General features: G+C 40.5%; 1 protein-coding gene across 4 annotated transcripts in view; it reads right to left on the bottom strand.

Annotated features, from left to right (window-relative positions):
• RCOR3 (REST corepressor 3) overlaps nt 1-5,653 on the bottom strand; it is a 51,468-nt gene extending 45,815 nt beyond the window's left edge. For 2 of the 4 annotated variants that reach the window (XM_024552306.4, XM_024552330.4), the window contains exons 1-2: nt 5,485-5,653; nt 5,002-5,058 (exon numbers count right to left, since the gene is read on the bottom strand). In XM_024552306.4, coding sequence (XP_024408074.1) covers nt 5,002-5,058; nt 5,485-5,653 — 226 coding nt within the window. The remainder of the gene's footprint in view (nt 1-5,001; nt 5,059-5,484) is intronic. The other 2 variants (XM_024552314.4, XM_024552336.4) reach the window with 1 other exon arrangement.
• Between the last annotated feature and the right edge of the window lie 15,461 nt (nt 5,654-21,114).

Raw genomic sequence — 21,114 nt, 5'->3', positions numbered from 1 at the left:
AGCTGAAATGACCTTTCAGTTTTTCCGACAAATTAAACCCGATTCCTCTGCTATAAAAGAATATTAGAAAGCAACTTGTATTATTAAAAACCATTTACCCCCCCAGGGTACTCTGCACCCAATCAAGTGTCACTGTTTCCATTCAAAAGTTAAAATGAACTAAAATATTTAAAGGATACAAACCCAATGTGTATTTCCTTTTTATCTGCAACAATACTGAAGATTGTCTCTTAAAACTGTTTGATACTCATGAATAGTACTGAGACTCAAACTCTACTCACAAACAAAATAACCTAGCCTTAGAAGGATCATAATTTCTGAATGGATTAAAAAAACCAACCAACCAACCAAAACCTAGGTAGCAAGCTACCACAATTTTAAAAGAGTATAGTAGTGTGCCAGTTCTGGAAATTATTGAACAGTTTTTAAAAAATATTAAGTGAAACTTGTGTCCACTTAATCCCTTTGAAAAGGGGAAACACAAGTTTCACTTAATCCCTTTGAAATTTTTTTAGATCTCTTTAACTACAGTTGGTAAAGTACATTTATGAGATCAATTGGGGAAAACCAACAACTATAAAACAGAAGTACAGGTGGCCTTCTGTATCCATGGTACCACATTCACAGATTGACCAATCATGGGATCAAAAATATTTGGAAAAAAATGGTACATTGTTGAGGATGTGTACTATGTAGTTAGGCCTACGATGGTTGTGTCTATAATGAACATGTAGTTTTTTTTCATCATTACTCCCTAAACAATATTGTATAACAACTACTTACATTGTATCAGGTATTCTAAGTAATCTAGAGATAAAGTATACAGGAGGATATGAGTAGGTTATATACAAATACTATGCCATTTTATACAAGGGACTTGAACATTCATGGATATTAGTATCCTCAGGGCTCCTGTAACCAATCTTCATTGGATACCGAGCAATGACTGTAATTCTGATAAACTAGGATTTCTACACCAAGAGCAAATTTCAAAGTACAAAAATAAAAACCTGCTCCCTTTTAAATTTCCTTTAAAATTTTTAATATAAAAAACTCATGGAACAAATATCCCATGTAACTTAGTATTAAAAATATTAAGACACCTCAAGTATTTTTTCAAATCCTACCATTTATAAACTAGGTTCTGAATGACATACTTAATTAACCAACTTCACACTGCGGTAAACCGAGACTTTCCAAGGGGATACCTAAGTGTGAGTAAGTTTCACGGAAATCAGATTCAGACCTTCCACTGCCCTATGTTCTCCTTCCCAAGACAATCTACCTGGGAACTCACCTGTACTCTAAGGTGTCTACTCATTCTACGTCTGATCTCTTTCTTCATAAATGCATTTCTCTCCCTAAAATAAAAAGGCAGGTCTCTCACCCATCCCAAGTCTTGTAAGAGTACACTGCTTAAAATGTAAAAATCTCTGTGTTACCAAAAGGCTGTCAGCAATGCCCTCCTTTATTTGAGGCCCCGTGACTATGAGAATATTAACCAGTTATGCATTAATTGTAGTAACTCAAGCCAAAAGAGACTTAACACTTAGAACCTTCTGTTCACAAGAATACATATTATGGTGGTAGAGAAATTAGGTAATCAAAAAAGCACTCTCGAGCATAAAAATACATTATAAAATTCTGTGGGGAAAAATGCATGGAAATAACTTCAAAGGCAAAGAGGTACAATGTAAACTTTCAGACCGTTAAGAGCCTCTTCATGTATTTTATAAACTAGATACCATCACATTACTCTAGTATTTATAGGTAATTGCATGCATTTAAAATAAGGACATAACAGCTATTTCAAAGTGTTAATGTTTTCAATAGACTTAAAATTACATTTCTCAACTATTTAAATAGTGACAAATGATAGATGTCAACTTGAAAATGTGTGAGAATCTGTTTTTTTCAAAATTCTTTTATGTGCAGTATGCAGGTAAATTATTTCGAAGGACACTTCTTTATATACACTATTTTTCACTTATTCTTGTGATATAGTTAACATTGTTTCCTTTTTAGAAATGAAAAAACCAGGGCCTGGATACATCAGGGAGTTCATCTCGGGTCACTATGCCACGTTAGCCAAAAGGCATACTGTAAGATGTGAGACTCTTAATCATCACACAAAACAGTTCCTCATGCTATACACAGTCAGTAGGTACTAAATAGAAGTTTGGAAGGCCTAGTAAAGAATCAAAAGAAAAGGAACCTAAGAAAATAATCAAAAATCCAGTTAGTACATTTTTGTAAAGGCATTTTTAACAATGGTCCATTAATTAATGTAAACTATTCCTATTCTCTAACTTCAGTAATTCTAACTTAAATCTCAATTCTCATAGTTTCTAAAAGTCATTTAATAATTTATTTTTTGTTTTTAATTTCTATCATCATCATCTCCTCCAATTAAATGATCTACCACCAAAAAAATCTCCTTACTTTTTCTACAGTCTGATCATAACCTTGGTACCTAAGAAATTCTGCTTCCAAATGACTTACATGGTTATGGGTAAATAATCTTTATGAAGATAGACTAAGACTTAGGATCAAAATAAGCAAAATATGATGATCAAGTAAATTGGATAATCCACATAGTGGCCATGTAAAAATCACCTGAAGTCATCTGTATCTTTTTTTAAAATCCTCATCCAAGAACATACTTGTTGATTTTAGAGAGAGGGGATGGGAGGGAGAAAGAGAAACGTTGATCAGTTGCCTCTCCTAAGGACAGGTGTCCTCTGGGGACCAGGACCAAACCCGCAACCTAGGCATGTGCCCTCACTGGGAATTAAATGCACAAACTTTCCGTTTACCGGACCATGCTCCAACCATTTGAGCCACACCGGCCAAGGCAGTCTTGTGCATTTTTAATAAATTATTTTTCAAACTTTGAAATTTGTCTTGGGATTTAGTCTACTGTGAAACAAAAAATGCTTTACTGTGATCAGGCCATTACATGTGAATTTGTTCCAACATAAAGTCTGACTCTTAAACACAAGACCCCTAAATAACCTGTGTATAGTTGTCTATGAAATATAAACCTAAGAGCAAAAAGAAAGGCATGTTTATTAACCTATGAATTAATTCTGGCTGCCCAGCTCTATAAATATTTTATTTTATTGATTTTAGACAGAGGGAGAGAGAAAAAAACCCATTGATTTGTTGTACCACTTATTATGCATTCGCTGGTTGTATGTGCCCTGACCAATCGAACTGGCAACCTTGGGTATGGCGAGGACACTCTAATCAAGTGAGCTACCCGGCCAGGCCTGGCTGCAGAGTTCTATTTTGGAAATAAGTTCATCAGTTCCCCCCAAAGCAGAGTCCATATGAAAGCCCCAAATCAACAAGGTATAAATATATGCAGAATCATTCTTAATTACAAAAATTAATCTTTACTGAATAACTGCCCGGCCATGTAATCCTGGCAAGAATTCCATGAAATATTTTATTTCCATTTTATAATTAGGAAAATGGAGGGTCAGGGAAGACCAGTGACTTGGTCAGAGCATATAAAGAAGAGCTGGGACCCAAACTCCACCTACCTGAAGCCGAAGCATGCTGTTTCCAAATGTCTAGCTAAAACCTGAGACAGCACAGTAATGTGAAAGTGCCATTCACCTACTAGCTACATCAGAGAAAATTAATTTCACATTTAAAATTATCTGAAGCCCACTAGTACCCACATCGATTACTTTTGAATAAAATATATGAGCCCTGACATTTAGAGAGGAATCCAGATCCAGTGAGCACTCCAATATTGTTTTTACCTTTTGAAAAATAGCCTGCACTGACAATTCTTTTAACATCCATTATTTTACCCTCTTCCTTGCAACAGTAAGAGCTGCTGCCTAATTCTTTAAATGGTTGGTGAATTTTGCACTGCCGTAACGGGTAGGGGAGGAATGGAGATACTCAGCTATACCCTACAATCAAACATGCTATTTCAACACTCCAAAAAAATACAACTAAGACCTATTTATCTAATACAGATTTCAAGAGTCCCACACAGACACAACGTTTTATAACGAGCAGGCAATGGGCAAAAAACTGACCCAGCCCCTTCAAAGTCTGTCCAAAGCCTGAACTGAAGAGGGTCTGGGGTGGGGTGGGGAGGGGAGAAGGAAACACGCTCCACGCTCCACAACGAGAGGCTCCAGCAAGGGCGCCTCCATATGCGGAACTCTCGCCCAATCCCCGTCCAGGCTGAAATCCCGTGACCGCCAGAGAGCCTGTTTGGAGAAAAGTAGACAGGGAGCCCGCAAGCTGGCTTGGCAGAGGACGCTGGAACCTGGCTGCTCGGGGAGAAAATGTCTCCTTGGCAGCTGCCGCCACTGTCCTGTGGTCTGACTTCCTAGGGCTGGCTCGCGAGAGAGGTGTGTGCCTCTGGCGTCTCCCCACCCCCTTCCTCCATCCCTTTCTCTCCCCGGCTCCTACACTCCGCAGAGCTGGCGCGAGCAAAGCTACACCACCTAGCCAAAAAGAAAGGAGAGAGAAAATCCCTGGTGCTCTCGGGTCGAGGAAGGCTCGCCCTGGGCTTCAACCGGTGACAGAAGCCTGGGCAGCCGCCGCCCTCGCGCAGCGAGGCCCTCGGCTCCCCAAGACCGGGGGTCTAGCCATTGACATTGGCTTGATTCTTAACACACGGCCCCGCTGTCCCTTCTCCCCGGACCCCCAATCCGCCGAGGGCTGGCTCCCTCTGCTCTCCTCGGCCTCGCCCCGAGCTCAGGGGGCAGAAGGGCGATGCCACCAGCGGGCAAGTGGCCTCCAAAGAAACCATGTTAACCTTGCAATGCACACATCTGCCCACACGCCCTGTGTCACAGCCCTGCCAAGCCTGACAGCCTCCCCGCCAGAGATGCCTGCCCATCCCAGCCCCGCATCCCCTCCTAATCGCACACCGGGACCCCTACCCCGCCCGCCCGCCCTCTACCCCTTCCACCCTAAAGCAATCCCAGGAAAGGGGAGACTAGGTTTCGCCTAAGCAAATATATCTACCTGGATCAAATTCAGGGATCCGGGCTTGGTATTCAGCTCCGACTCTCATCCCAACATCTGCAAAGCAATGCCAAGAGAGAGAGAGAGAGAGAGAGAGAGACAGAAAGAGACAGAGAGAGAGAGAAGGAGAAAGAAAGAAAAGAAAGAAAAAGAAAGGAGAAAAAGGAAGAGACACTTAATAAAATATAAAAATTGCTGGAGGGAGGCAAGAAGCGGAGGGTGGCTGGGAAGATATTAACTCCGGGCACTCCGGGAGATGGCAGAGGATGGGGGCGGGGAGCGGGGGGGGGTGAGGGCGGGGGATTGGTCGAGGGCGGAGGGACGGGGGTCGCGGGGGTGCTGCTGCACTGCACCGGGAGTTCGAGGCGACCGCAGCGCCCGGGCTCCGAGGGGAGGGAGCGCGGGAGCGCGGCGGAGGGAGGGGGCTGGGGGAGGGGAGGAGGGAGGGGGCAGGCGGGCTGGCGGGGAGGAGTTCGAGGCTACCACCGTGCTCGTCGTCGCTGCTGCAGCCGCTCTCGGGCTCCGAGAAGTGCAGCCCGCCGTTCGTGGACGAGGCGCCGCTGCCACCGCCGCCCGCCGGGTTCTTGGCGCTGCCGTTGGCCGATCGGTTCTTCCCCAGTAACTCGGGCCCTTTCTCCATCATGCCGGGCATGGTAGAAGAGGGGAGGGGGAAAGGTGAGGGGAAGAGGTAGGCGGCTGGGTGAAGGGGGAGATCGCTCACGAGGGCGGGCGGGAGGGAAAGGAGGAGGAGGAGACGGCGGCGGTGAAGGAGGAGGAGGAGGAGGAGGAGGGTGTTAATATGGAGCCGCCATAACCGCCCCGGTCCGGCAGTAGCGCAGTCTCCTCACAACAACCCGCCCCGGCCCCGCCTCTCTCTCCTCCCCCCCCTCCACTCGCCTCCCGCCCCGCGAAGTCCCGGGTTCCCCGCTCGGCCGCGCCGCGCTCTACCCCGCCGCCAGTATCACTCCGCCCCGCAGGGAGGTTCCGGCCGCCGGGGAGGGGTGGCGGGGGACCGCCGGGGGGGGGGGGCGCGGGGAAGCCCCGCTAGCCGGCAGACGGGGCTGCCTTCCCGGCGATCACTAATAAAGTCGCCGCAGAGGCGCCGCCGCCTCTCGGACTTCCTTCCTAGGGGGCGCTCTGCAGCCGGGGCGGAGGCGCACGCGGACGAGCGGGACTCTTTGCCCTCTCGGGGCGGAAGGAACGCGGCTAGCGTGAGAAAGGCAGGCGCGACCCGTGGCGCCCGAGTCCTGGGAGCCGCCCCTCCTTTTTCCGAGGGGGTTGCGGGCCGGATGCTCCCCGGGGGGAGCGCGGCCCTCTTCGGGAACTGCGCTGGACTGGCTGTTCGGGACCAGGGCCCCTGCGCCGGCGTCCAGCGGCTGTCGCGCGCTTGCTCGCCGTGGAGCCCGGCAGTGGAGCAGGCGGCCTTGGCCTTCCCAGGCCCATCCGGCCGGAGAACTAGACTCGGTCGTACTCGCTGCCGTTTTAGTTTCTGACTCTCTGAACTGGGGCCTGATTCCCTAGAGAGCCCGAAGGTGCCGAGCTGAGTTTCCAGTACTGAGCAATGCAGCTGCATTTTGCTAAAAGGTTTTTTGTTTTTAACCTTACTCCTCACCCTCGTTTTCCTCTTCTCACCTTCTCTTTTTTCGTTTCTTTTCTTCTTTCTTTCTTTTGGTTGGTATTTCATGAGTTTGGGAGTGGCTGCTGTCAGTGGCGGAATGAGGACGGAGTTCTTGCCCGTTTGGCGCCTACCCAGTCGGTGTCAGCCTGCGGTCGAGGCTTGGAGGAGAGCTGGGGCGAGGGCGGGGTCCCAGAGCGGAGGTGAAGACGGAGCTGCGTTCTGGCAGCCTTTCCAGCCTGGTCGGAGATGTGCTCTGTAATGCTTTTCTGAACTGCATTAGGCGGCAGGAGGAATAGGGGACTGCGTTTGTCGTTCACCAGATTTGAGGACTTCGGCTATGTACCAGCTTGCCTGGCTATGGGGGATATTAATGATTTTCTTTTTTTTTTTCCCCTCTCTCATGAGTAGTGTGAGAACTGACTGCACGTCTAGTATGCAGATACATGCAAAATAGTATTTGGGGTCAACAATAAGGTATCTTCCAAACACTTAAGAAGATTGCTTTGGAAGGATTTTCTAGTTTAGGTCAATGCAGACTGGATCAATCCAGAAATAAGACTCTCTGACCAGAGCAAGCCTTCACTTAAATCAGGAAATGAGCCAAAAAAAAAAAAAAAAAAAAAAAGCTTGGGAAGTAAGTATTTGGCAGGGCCCTTGTCTAAAGGAAAGTCTCTTGGGCAGGTGCAAAATCTATCTGGTTCTGGTGGTGGAGATAGTTTCACCCCTCTCAAAGCTTGATATAATTCCATTCAATATCTAAGCCATACTACTAAACCTTTTATTCTCTTCCTTTTATCAACACACAAAGTTCTGAATACTATTTTAACTCCCATGTAGTTTCTCTATAAGGAGAGAACGTCCTGACCAAATGAAATGAATAGCTATTTTCTTTGACAGTAATATTTTCCATTGTTTTATATACACAAGCTTCTGATGAACATGATTCAGCATCTCCGGTCCTATACTGAGTGAATTCACCAAAAAATGTCAGTGTGAGGCCTCTTGGCCAGCCAGCTTTCTGACACTCAGCTTTGTAACACCTTCCACCCACTTTTCTGCATACAGATCAAGGACCAAAACATTGAAGATTAGGGGACTTTTGTACCATTTTTATTATTGTAAAACCCTTACAGTAAAAAAGATTCCACACTCTGAGTACAGCAAGGAAGGCAGAACAAGGCAGACTGCAGTTTACTCTTGGGAGAAGAACCTCAGGGAGGGAGGTGGGTTATGGCATTTTTTAAAAAGAAAGGAAAGCAAGTTTCTGTTTTGGTGCTGAAAAAAAGGAGTGTGGCCTGCATCAGAAAAATACTAATGGGCCTTAAAATGATTTCCCAACATTTAACAGGGCAGTCTTGAAAGAGAAATGACGTAAGGAGAAAATCTTGAGTATGGGGCTAAAGGAAGAAAAGAATCTGAACAAGAAAGCTTTAAGAAGGGGTTAATAAACAATGTCCAATGATGCAGAGTCATGGGAATAAATTAGAAAAGGCCTTTGCATTTGTTGATAAGAAGGATGTTATTTTGTTTGGCTGTTTTCTTACTGTAATTATTATTAATTTTTTACTATTTTCTTTGTACTTTAAGTTTGGAACAGACAATACATTCTCATAGTTCCAAAATCAAAAGATGTAAGAGTATATATTTCTTTATTGTACTGGACATCCTAGTGATTGCAAAAGGCGAAGGTAAAATGTATAAGGATTAGAAAGAAATACATAAGTCTGTTATTTGGAAAAATCATAGTCTACATATAAAATTATAAACTTAGTATTAATAAGTGAATTTAGCAAGTTACTGGATATAGTCAGCATATAAAGATTAATTATATTTTTATATACTGGTGTAAACAATTAGAAAATGAATTTTTTAAAAAAATGATATACAGCCCTGGCTGGCGTGGCTCAGTGGATTGAGCGCGGGCTGTGAACCAGAGGGTCTCTGGTTCAATTCCCAGTCAGGGCACATGCCTGGGTTGCAGGCCAGGTCCCCAGTGGGGGCCACATGAGAGGCAACCACACATTGATATTTCTCTCTCTCCCTCCCTTCCCCTCTCTCTAAAAATAAATAAATAATATCTTTTAAAAAATGATATACAAATGCATCAAAAACATCAAATACCTAGTATATTAGTTTCCTATGGCTGCTAAAATAGATTACCACAAATTTAGTGGCTTGAAACAATTTATTCTCTCAAAAGTCCTGGAGACCAGAAGTCCAAAATCAAGGTGTCAGGGCCATATTCCTTCCTTAGGCTCTAGAAGACAATCTGTTTCTCGCCTTTTCCAGTTTCTTCTGTCTGCTGGCATTGCGTGGCTTGAAGCCACATCACCAGTCTGGCTATTCATATTACCTTCTCCTCTTTGTGTGTCTCAAATTTCCCTCTTCCTTTGTCTTGTAACGACACTAATGGCGGTGCCATGGCTGGTGTGGCTCAGTGGATCGAGTGCTGGCCTGCAAATCAAAAGGTTGTTGGTTCAGTTCCCAGTCAGGACATGTGCCTGGGTTGTGGGCCAGGTCCCCAGTTGGGGTCAGGCAAGAGGCAACCAATCAGTGTATCTCTCACACATCGATGTTTCTCTCCCTCTCTTTATCCCTCCCTTCCCCTCTCTAAAAATAAATAAATAAAATCTTTAAAAAGAACAACCCACTTGTTTCAAGATCCATAGTTTTAGTCACATCTGCAAAGACCTGTTTTTTCCAAATAACATTTACAGATTCCAGAGATTAGGACCTGACGTCTTTGGGGCACCATCCATGAATTTGCCCTAGGAATAAATTTTAATAAAGGATTTGTGCAGTCTTAAGAGCTCTGTACTGAATATTTATTATTGGGAGAAATGAGAGAAGACGCATGTAACTGGACAGGTATACGATGGTCATAGATCAGAAGACTCCGTTGATCTGTAGATTTAGTCTAATCCCTGTTAGAATCATAGCACATTGTGTGTGTGTAAATTGAGCTGATTCTAAAATTTATATGGAAATTTGAGAAGACCAAGAATAGCTAAGATGCTCTGGAAGAACAAAGCTGGAGAATTTATACTACCAGGTATTAGAAAGTAGGCAAATGGAACTGAATAGAGTTCTCAAACAGATGCTTATTGAACATTTTACTTATGCAAAGGTGACACTAGTAATGTGGAGAAAAAAATGGGCGTTTCAATAGATGGTGTTGGGTCAATTGAATATCCATATAGAAAACAAGAAACCTTGGTATCTACTCATGTTACCTTTATGACTTTGGGTAGTTAAATAATGCTTAAACAGGACATAAAAATCAAGTTATAAAGGAAAATATTGAACATGCCAGGTACAGAAAACAGTATGAGAGATACAAAGAATCTTGAATTATGTCAGAAAGCTACAAATGGTCTTATATTCCTGGAGCATGAAGTCAACTCAGAATGAGGCTGGAGAGATAGGCAAGGGCCGAATTACATAAAGCCCTTGACAGCATTCAAAGGGTTAAGCAATTTACAGATAATGGAAAAGGACCAGAGGGAGCTAAGCAAGAGGGTGATTTGGTTCAAATAGTATTTTTTTTCTTTTTTTTTTGATAGGCAAGAGGCTGTATTTATTTATTTTGGTTCTTTAACATTTTTTAAAAATGTTTTATTGTTTATGCTGTTACAGTTGTCCCATTTTTTCCCTCTTTGCTCCCTCTCCACTCAGCTTACCACCTGTCCCCCACCCCACTTCTTTAGTCACTCCCCATACCATTGTTTTAGATGGAAATTGAATTGGGCAGAGAAATCAATGAGGAGGCTGTTGAACAAGCAGTCAAGAAATGATAAAGCTTAAATTATGGCAGTGGTAGCAACGATAGAAGTGGGGACAGAGGTAAATGGTAGGTAAAATTAACAAAATTCGGCGATTGATTGAGTATGGAATGCAAATGGGAAGGGAAGAGTCTAGACTAATGCCAGGATTTTGCCTTGGGTGTCTGGGTGGATGATTGTATCAACAACTTGAGGTGGTAAATACGGAAGACTTACCAAGTTGAGGGACAAGGAGAATTCATCTCTAGATACATTAGGATCTCCATGAGAAGATGTCCAGCATTCAGTTGGCTATATAATTAAGATCAGAACTGGAGCCCTGGCTGGGTACCTCAGTTGGTTAGAACTTCATCCTGATCCGCCAAGGTTGCAGATTTTCTCCCCAGTTAGAGCATATACAAGAAGCAACCCATGAGTGCATAAATAAGTGGAACAACACATCAATGTTTCTCTCTCTAAAATCAGTAAATTAAAAAAAAATCAGGTCTGGAGAAAGGGATTTGTTACCAATTGATTGTAGCTAACTAAGGTCATGAGACCTAACTAGATCACACAGGAAAAACATGTAAAATGAGAAATATAATGAAGAGCAGAGGAACACCAACATTAAAGGCCCACAAAGAGGAAAAGAAATCCATAAAAGACACAGGAAAACTAGAAAAGTAAGAGCACTAGGTGAGTGTAACTTACTGAAATGAGAGGTATAGAGAGATCCAAAGAGAAACAATCACCCGGGAAGCAGAGAAGTCTGGTGAGATAAGTGTGTACAGTGCTTAGGCAAGTAAGATGTCATGAATGATCTTGCCAAGAGCAGTGTTACTGGGACTATGGACTGAAGAACAAAACTGCAGTGGGCTGAGAAGTGAAGTAAGGAAATGGGAATAACCAATATGAACCTATTCCAGAAAAGTACCCAAATGGATGAGAACAGTGAATAAAACAAGGGACTACACTTAGTGTCTTGAGACAAAATAAGTTTTAGGCAAGAGTATATATATGTATAACATTTTAAAAATTGAAGTACCAAATGCTCTTATTTCCCCCCTATTAACAGATGGACATTTAAAGTTGTAACCTTATTGTAAGGAAAAGAGACAGTAAGTTATTTGAGTCTTGGTAGAGTCTTGGTACTTGTCTGAGTCTTGTACTTGGTAGATGCTGTGGACCCTGAAATAGAAGTTACCTAGTGAAAAGGGCATCCTGGTGGCTTAACTGGGCTCAGGTTTAAAAAACAACAAACAAACAAAAACAGCATATAGCCATTTCTGCACAGGGGCCTCATACATACTGCACCTGGGAGAAGAAGCCTGCCCTGAACTACCCTCCTCTGCACTGACCTGCCTGCCAGCAACTGGGTTTCTGCAATCGGAGCCAGCCCTCATTAATGAGTTCCTGGAATCTTTCAACCAATAGCATTAAGGCTTTCTCCAGCCAATCAGAGATGTGCAGCTGTATTTCATCCCCACCTCCCATCAGTTTCTTCACCAACCAATCAGAGCAGCTCTGTTCTGAATAACCAGGGCAGTGCCTTTTGGACCAACCAAACTGCAGGAACTTGGAGTCATTTGTATGAAGAAGGACCAATCGGGCCAGGGGCGGGGACTTAGGTAAGTATGTTAGATTTCTTCTGGCCCTGGGTTTGCACTTTTTACCTCTACACAGAATATGCCCTTTCCCTGTCTGGAGCAGAAACACTGAAGATGTCTCCCCAGAGCAGAGCAGACCAGATGAGAGCAAATCAGCAAGGAGCAGAGCAGAGCTGCCTAGCTGGAGAATTGACCTGGCCATAGGGCCTCTTAAAAGCAGTGCTATATCACAACTGAGCTGTTCCACAGATGTGCTGTTTTCACAGCTGTGCTGTACCACAGTTGAGCTATTCCATGGCAGTGCTGTGTCACAAATGAGCTGTTTGCACTGAATAAAGTTTCCTTCACTGCTGCCCAAATTGGGGATTCCTTTTAGTGTTGGGTTGATTCCAATGACCTTCTGTTTGACAATGCTTAACTATTTGAACAAAACTTTCTGAGTTCTGTATTAAAGATTTCAAGAATTTTTTTCTGTACTAAAATATTTTTCATCTTTTAAAAATATTACTATTGTAATTAATGTTTAGTCTTTAACACCAACATACACCCACACAATGAACTGTAAGTGACATTTTCAGAAAGAATGAAATATATCTACTTATGCCAATATGGAAAAATCTTGACATTTTAAGGGAAGAAGTCAATGTGCCAATAGTTAATACAGCATTCATGTGTATTTGTGTGTGTCCTATTCTGCTCAGGCTTCTATAACAAAGTACTGCAGACCGGGTGGCTAATAGCAGAAATCTGTAGCTCACAGTCCTAGAGACTGGAAGTCTAAGATCTGGGTGCTGGAAGGGTTGGATGAGAGCCCTCTTCCAGGTTGCAGACTTTTCTTGTAACTTCATGTGGTGGAAGGGGCTAGGTATCTCTTGGAACCTATTTTATAAGGCACTAGTCCTATTCACGAAACTTCTACCCTCATGATTTAAGTACCTCCCAAAAGCCCACCTATAAAAACCATTACCTTTGAGAGTTAGGATTTCAATATATGAATTTGGGTGGAACACAAACATTCAAACCATAATAGTATGGCTGTATTACCTTTCTAACATCACATAAAATACACGCATAGCTGCCTACACATGCTCAGACTATTTCTGAAAGGGTTTGTAGAAACCATTTACCTCTGGGAAGAGGGTGTCTGGGAAGGGAGAGTTTATCTTATGTATACTTTTACACAGTTAGGCTCTTTTGTCATGTGTATGTATTATTGTTTTGAGGAAATAAATGTTTAAAGAATTCAGTAATAGACAAATACTTTAATGCTAAAAATTTAAATAGACAAGACAATGTTAAAAGTAACATTAAAATAATGTAAAAGTAAAGTTACAGCTAATAGAAGCTGGAAAGACAACAGTGGGGAGGATTGTATGTGGGAGGTGGGGGTGGGTGGGGTGGGGGAGAGTAATGGGGAGAAATGGGGACAACTGTGAACAATAAATAAAATCACTTCAATTAAAAAAAAGTTGGCAAGTAGAATGGAAGAGGAAATAAAGAGGGTGGAGCATTATCCTTATTTTACAATAGGAAAACATTTAAGCAGGGCAGTAACTGGACTACACCTCAGTCCACCAACTATGCTAGGCACACAGGGAGGACCTCAACAGAAATCCTGTTTCATTCATATTATCCAGACTCATTCATAATCAATTTCTTCATGATACCAATTTTTCACTGAAGAGTTAATTGATTTGCACTTTGGTCCTCCTCCATTATTACTTCAGAAGTACTGTCTCAGAATAAATTTAATTCTGAAAGGGAGTCGGGTGATGTCGTGCAGCATGGCCAGGAGGTTGCCCAACAATGAGCTACTTGTGTTGGGCTCGGTCTGGTGGGGACAGCCCAAACATTTACAACAGGGAAAGAAGGTTTTTTTGTTTTATTTTAGAGCCACTGATCCTCAAGGGGGGAAGTGATAGGATCTTAAGAGATGAAAAGAACTTTAGAGGTCTGGTAACCCCCTTTTTCTGCACCCTTTAGAATACTACCATTTGTGAAGCTAGTTTTACAACTTCCATCTCTCCTCACTTACACTCCTGTAGGTTTCTTGTTTACCTTTTTGCCCCCTCCTGAGTAAATGAGTATACATGTATAACCATTTCACTTCACGGGGCTTGCTTTAGCTTACCTGAATCTTTTTAGAACTTCTGGAATTCTAACTTTCTTACTCAACATGTTACATGACTGAGCTGTAGGCATTTGCACGTGTGATCAACTGAATTTCTCTTTAGGGCAGGAACATCACCTTAGCTTATAGCCTCAGTATTGTGTACAATGCCTAGTGCATAATAGATCCTCATTCGTTTGTTAATGAATGAATTCTGCTGCTGCATGTCAAGATCACTTCCTAGAAGGAAAAGTTTTTAATTCTGGAATTTCCCTGTCTTTTAAAATAAGTAGACTTTTTTCTGTCTGGAAGAACTATAATGTGTATGCAGTTTTCTAAAAGCAGTTTTGCTAAATTTCTAAATTATATGAGACTTTGTAATGATTTATTTGGCTAAAATTTTTTCTCGGTCTAGGTAATGAAAGGTCTAAAGTTTACATCTTAACTCTGTTCCTGATACACAGTATTCTTTACTAACTCATTCACTTTTCTTTGTTTAAAAGATACTTATTTAAAAATTATAGTTGACATTCAATATTATATTAGTTCCAGGTGTACAGTATATTGGTTAGACTTTTTTATTTAAATCCTCACCTGAGGACATTTCTTTTTCATTGCTTTTAGAGAGAGAGGAAGAAAAAGAGCAAGGGGGAGAGAGAAACATCAGTGTGAGAAAGAAGCATCAATTGGTTGCCTCCTGTATGCCCCTGGACCGGGGACTGTACGCACCCAGACTGGGGCTCTAACTGAAACCTACGTATGTGCCCTGATGGGAAACCGAACCCACAACTCTTTGGCTGCGGGGTGACACTACAGTTAACTGAGCCACCCTGGGCAGAGCCAGACATTTATATAACTTACGTAGTGATCTCCCAGTAAGTCTTGAACCCACCTGACACCATATAGTTAATAAGATATTATTGACTATATTTCCTATGCTGTGCTTTACATCCCCGTGACTATTTTGTAACTGCCAATTTGTACTTCTTAACCCCTGCACCTTTTTCACCCAGCCCCCAACCCTCCTCCCATCCGACAACCATCAGTTTGTTCTCTGTATCTTTAAGTCTGTTTCTGTTTTGTTTGTTTATTTTGGTTTTTAGATTCCACATATAAGTGAAATCATATGGTATTTGCCTTTCTCTGACTTATTTCACTTAGGTTATACCCTCTAGGTCCATCCATGCTGTCACAAATAGTAAGATTTCATTCTTTTAATGGCCGAGTAATATTCCATTGTGTGTGTGTACCACATCTTTATCCATTCAGTTTCGGATTGGAGCATTTAATCTATGTACATTTAAAGTAATGATTGGTAAGTATGCAGTTACTGCCATTCACTATTTTCTGGTTTTGTAGTGCTTCTCTGTTCCTTTCTTATTCTCTTGGTCTCTTGTATGTTGATGAATTTCTATAGTGTTGTGTTTGAATTTCTTTCTCTTTATTTCTTGTATATCTCTTGTAGATTTTTTATTTGTGGTTACCATGTACTTCATATACACCAAACTATGTTAACAGCAGCCTTTATTTAAGTTGATGGTCATTTAAGTTTGAACACATTCTAAAATCACTACTATTTTTACTTAGCCAGTCCACATTTATGTTTTTGTCTTTTTTTTTTACTTCTTTTGTGTGTGTATGTATCCCTTAATTTACTGTTGTAATTACTATCTTTCTACTTCTGCCATTTGACCTTTGTACTGGCTTTAGTGTTGGTTGATCCACTGCTTTAATTGTGTTTGCCTATATTGGTGAGAAATTGTGTGTGTGTGGGTGCGATACTTTCTTATTCATGTTTTTTATTGTTTTTCTTGTTAAAGAAGTCCTCTTAACATTTCTTGTAATGCTGGTTTGGTTGTGATGAACTCCTTCAGCTTTTCCTGTCTGGGGTTTCACTTCTTTTCCCTCAGAGTTATAAATTATAAACTAGAATTCACAAATTAATTTTTTCCTTTTTAAAAAGGTGTTTAAAGGACATATTCATTAAAATCAGCATATAGGGAACTCTAGGATCCAGATTATGAGGTAATCTGAAGATTTGGGGCTAAGATTAGATGCATTAACTTCTGGAATGGAAACTAACATTACATTGATTTGTGGAAATTATCCTACAAAGCAATTTACACATGTTTCAGAAACATGCTGCTCATGAGATTAGAGGCTCCTAAAGTATTTTCTTGGAGATTGGAGTTAATAATCTAAATATAATGTGTATAATAATCTATAATGACAAAAATGCAGTTGCTGGCACATAACTATTCAGATAATTATTATTATTAAATGTATGGATTTGGATAAAATCAAAGAGCTTCCCCAGACTGACCAAGGAGATAGAACCGTGAAAGGTCCCTTACTTAAACAGAAATATTCCTAGAGATAACAGGACAAAAAAAAAGGTTCCCTGGAGAATCGCAACTTATTAGAATATAAATAGGATTTTAAAAAAGTAGCTGTTACCTACTGTGCTGTGTTTAGCCCCTCTTTCCCTTTGGACACAGGGTCTCTTAGCCACATCTTGATCTAATTCCATTACTTTGGGTTATCAGAATAATGCCATTGTATTTAGCATAGGCCAAATTTATGCCTCTCCAGGCTTGCAGGTATGAAACACCTAAATGTCCAAACCCTTTTCTACAAATTTATTTGCAAGTATCCCCTTTTTACTTTCTCCTAGTCTCGGAGGATAAGGTGTTCTACTTCCTGTTCAAAACTGATTCAGCTACCTTGTCCCTACCCTCCTTCATTCTCCAGCATCTTGTTCTATCAGTTAGTTAACCGCTGGTCTGTGTTATTCTTTGTTATTTAGTGAAGCTTAAAGGAAGTCCCTGTCTAGGAGTAGCTGCTTGCATTAATAGAGAATGAAGGTAAACAGAAAGAAAATAGAGCTGAGAGATGAGAAATGAGGTGTAGGGGGCAGGGCGGGGAGAAACACTTAATAGCAGCAAGCTTCTGTTTTTTACCCTGAGGTCCCTGAAATTAACTGTTTTCTATAACTTTTTCTTTAATTCTTTGAGCTATCCCAGAATCCTCCAGTAATTTCTCTTCTTTTCTTAATCTATTTCAAGGTAGATTTCTGTCACTTGCAACTTTAGCAGCAACTTCCTACTAATACAATAGTATTTAGAAATAGTACTAAACTCTGATTTTTACACTGGCATATATTCAATCTCTTTATAACCCATCTCCTTGCAGTATTCCTAACTTAAATAGTAAATAAAATTAAATATTGGAAGCAAAGGTAAGAATTTTCTCCATGACATAATTCAACTTTATAACTTCTTATCCCAGCCATTACTCTGATCCTGACCCACATGAACTGTTAGATAAATGTTAATTAAATAATATATTGCCCAAAAGAAACATTAATTCTCTGGGACAGGAAATCTGAAGCCATCCAGAGAAAGGGCATTTTCTGACTACATGGGATTTGGAATGGGCTGCTTTCCACAATGCAACCTACTTGGAGTCAATCATTTTAAATTGTAGAGTAGTTAGTTCCTCTTTATATTTTCTCTTTGGGCCTTCAGATGTAATAAAGGGTTCTTACCTTAGTTAAGCCAAAACCACTGAAATGATAGTTTTACGTGTTTTCCTTCAAGAAAAGGAAAAGTCCATCCTATTATTATGGTTACATGACCACCTCTCCCTCCCTGTAAAGCCTTTATTCAGCAAATGTTATTTGAGAAACTACTAATTTGTGTCCCAAGCCCTCTGCCTGAGGTTGGGCTTACAAGGATTAACTAGACGTGGTCTGTAGGCAGGGAGTCTGACAAGTCCGCAAGGCTATTAAATACAGCCTGGAAGGGCTGAGCCTCCGTAGGTAGGGAAACACCGAAGGGGGATTCTGTAACACTTTCCGTAGAACCTGATTTCTGAATGGAACCCTAAAGAACAAATGGTACATGGCCCAGATGTAGTAAATGGCCCAGATGGCCCAGAAGGGAGTCTCTGGCAGGAGATGAATAGCATGAACAAAAGCCTGGAGCCTTAATCTTTGGATTATTCCATTCCATCGTTTCTGTATTTTTAATGTCTCCCTTTCCATTTGGCTTCTTCTCCATGGTCTATAAACATCTTAATGTTTCTTACATTCAAAACAATGCAGAAAGTAATTCTTCCTTCAATGTTGTGCCCTCCTCAAACTACTAGTCCTCTCTTCTTTCCTCTCATTGTAATCATGTTCCTTGAAAGAATAGGGGATCTACCTCAAGTTCCTTACCTCCCATTTCATCTTTAACCTGAGGACCCAGGGGACTTTCATGAGAAAAAGAAGAATGTTACAAGGAGAAGAACCAATGGTAATTCTGGAGGGGGAAAGGTAATGGGAAAACAAGAATTCATAACACATGGGTTCAAGTTAAACTTATGGAAACTTTGGTGTTGAACAAAGAAGAAAGACTTTTGAGTGGCTTCCAGATGTGTTCCAGGCAATAGGGATAAAGAAAGGGGATTTTTATGAAGTTTTAAGTAACTATTTCTCCTTGGAGATTTTGATCAGAGGGTATAGCAAAGATTTGAATTTCTACTTTAATTACTTTAGGTTGTGGATTTGTGATTTTTTTTTTTTTAATGCTGGGACTGAATTGCAAGTCTTCAGTAGTAGTATATGGATTATATTTAACTTTTAAGCTACTAAATGCAATAGTGGTTTTAAAAACCTCTAGTGTTTTATATACTGTGATATTTTAAGGTACTGGAAGACCAGTATTTTTTATTGGAATAAAATCATTACTCTAAAAATTTCTGAAATTTGAATCATTGATATATTATGCTGCATTACAATTTCTAATCAAATTATGTTTTGTGTAGATAAACTTCTTCTATGTCTCTATAATTCCTAAAAGGAAGTGTAAATGACAATTGAAAAGGAAAGTTACTGTTGGGAGAATAATACTTGAGTTCCAGAAACTTCTGAACCAAAAAAATAGCCAGTATTGAAATTAACTCAAGAAACTTTGTGTATTGCCATCCCATCTTGAAAGTAAAGAAACCGAAGGAGAACTGGGAATATTTCTGTTGAAAGAATAAGAACAACAGCTTGCTATTAGTAAGAGATTGCAACGCTTGGAAAAACAGTTATTAGAAATATATTCTTAAAGTTAGTATGCAGGCATGCATGTGAAAAAGCAGCAGTGATCATTCGTAGAGGAAGTAAGGAGAAAATATCTCGTGTTGTCTAATAACCATGATGCCCTCTTCCAACTATTGTAGGATTAGAAAGAGCTTTGTCAGCAGCTGGAAAAATGTGCACAGAAATAAGTTCACTAATCACCAATGGACAGAGTTAAAGAAACATCTTTCTGAAAAGAAATCACATATTTCATCTTCTATTTGTCATAATTAATTACATTTTCTTCATGTAGTATTTAGCTAAGTTTGTTTGTTAATTTATTTATTTTATCTGCCAACAACTGATAGGAGACTGATGATTTATATTTAATGTTTAAATTTTTATAATTTTCCATTTTATTTAATGTATAATTTTTAATTTAAAATGTATCAAATACTTAGTCTCACATTTTTATTTTATGAGTTAAAAAGCTTCAAGAAAGAAAATACTAATGTTTTAGTTATTATTTGAATCAAATCCCCCAATTCTGAAAATACCCATATTCTCTGGTATTGCAATGATTTTGTTTTTAAAAGATGCAGTTCTCTCATGAAATTGTCTCTGATTCTATCCCTGAGAAACATGGGTTTACTCTCCGGAGAAGATTGTGCAGAGCCAATGATAAGCAATAGCACTTCACCGAAATTGTTTATTTACCTGCCACCTTCTGTTGCATCACAGGGTCTTTGAATGTTTATGAAATTGGAAGTAATTTTATTAATTACAATGGGGAATACTCCTTTTAGCCTTATTGAATGTTTAGTAGAAAGAAGGACCTGAGAGCTGGACTAACTCTGGGTATAAGTGGAACCATAGTTCTCGAACTGAATTCATTCCCGAAGGCTGTTCAAGAAGCAATTTGTTTGAAAACTGAATCATTGTTTTACAATTAGAAATACTGTATCAGCATGAGAGAGTTGTCTGGTCGAGAATCGAAGTTTTGTTTGGCAATTGAGACATTGTTTCTGGGAATGACTTGGCAGAGAACCGAATTGTTCAAGATGAGAGGCATTCGAGAACTGAGGTTTGACTGTACAACAAAATTAAGTTGTGGACATTTCTAGAGACAGACTGTGCTTCACCGGGGCAGCCAGCTCTGTCTCACTTTTCTTTAACTTAAACCATGTCTAAAACCGAGGACCGTCTGTGCTACTGTGCTATGTAGTATAAAGGTATAGTCTCTATACTCTAGTAATAATTTTGAATTGGTATAATTTAATATATTGTAATACAATACTTACAAAAATCATTAAACGAAAATGTGTTTAAATCTCATTTAAAATGGAAAAACCCATTTTTATTATTTTCTTATTATCTCACCTGCTTGGGGAAGAGCTTAGTCACGATCAAAATGAGATAATGTATATAGAAGCGGTGTGTGAATTGTAAAGCGCTCTAAAAAGGAGGCTGTCTAAGAGCTACAGTTCAAGACAAGACATTCCCTCTTGTCTTCCCCACAGGGATTAGTCCTAAATCTGTTAACCTTCCTAATAGGTTTTCATTGCCAACCACATAAATGCTTCATAATATTTTTTGAAATCCCAATAAATTGCAGGCAGAAATATCATCCCAAATTGATCCTTTTGCTCAAACATGTCCTCCTACGAGACAGGACAGACTTGTTAGGCCTGCCGTAGACCTGACTTTAATTTCTAGTTTTTAGAGAGGTGGGAGTATTCTTTGCTCATTTGCATTCTTCTCACTGTAGCATTAGGCCCAAACGTACAACATTTCTTTGTAGCTTTTCTTTGAAAGCACCGAAGAAGTTAGCTTCAAAATTTATTTTCAATAAGAAAATATTTAGTTTCTCCCTCTCACGACCAAGAAAAATATGGCAAGTTTTAAGGTTGGTGATAATGAAGTTGGCTGTGAAGATGTCAGGGAAAACAGCATTCCTGGCAGAGGAA

The sequence above is a fragment of the Desmodus rotundus genome, chromosome 12, assembly GCF_022682495.2.
Source record: "Desmodus rotundus isolate HL8 chromosome 12, HLdesRot8A.1, whole genome shotgun sequence".
Taxonomy (NCBI): Eukaryota; Metazoa; Chordata; class Mammalia; order Chiroptera; family Phyllostomidae; genus Desmodus; species Desmodus rotundus.
The sequence above is the reverse complement of the archived record's forward strand: the minus strand, read 5'-3'. Positions and strand labels throughout refer to the sequence as shown.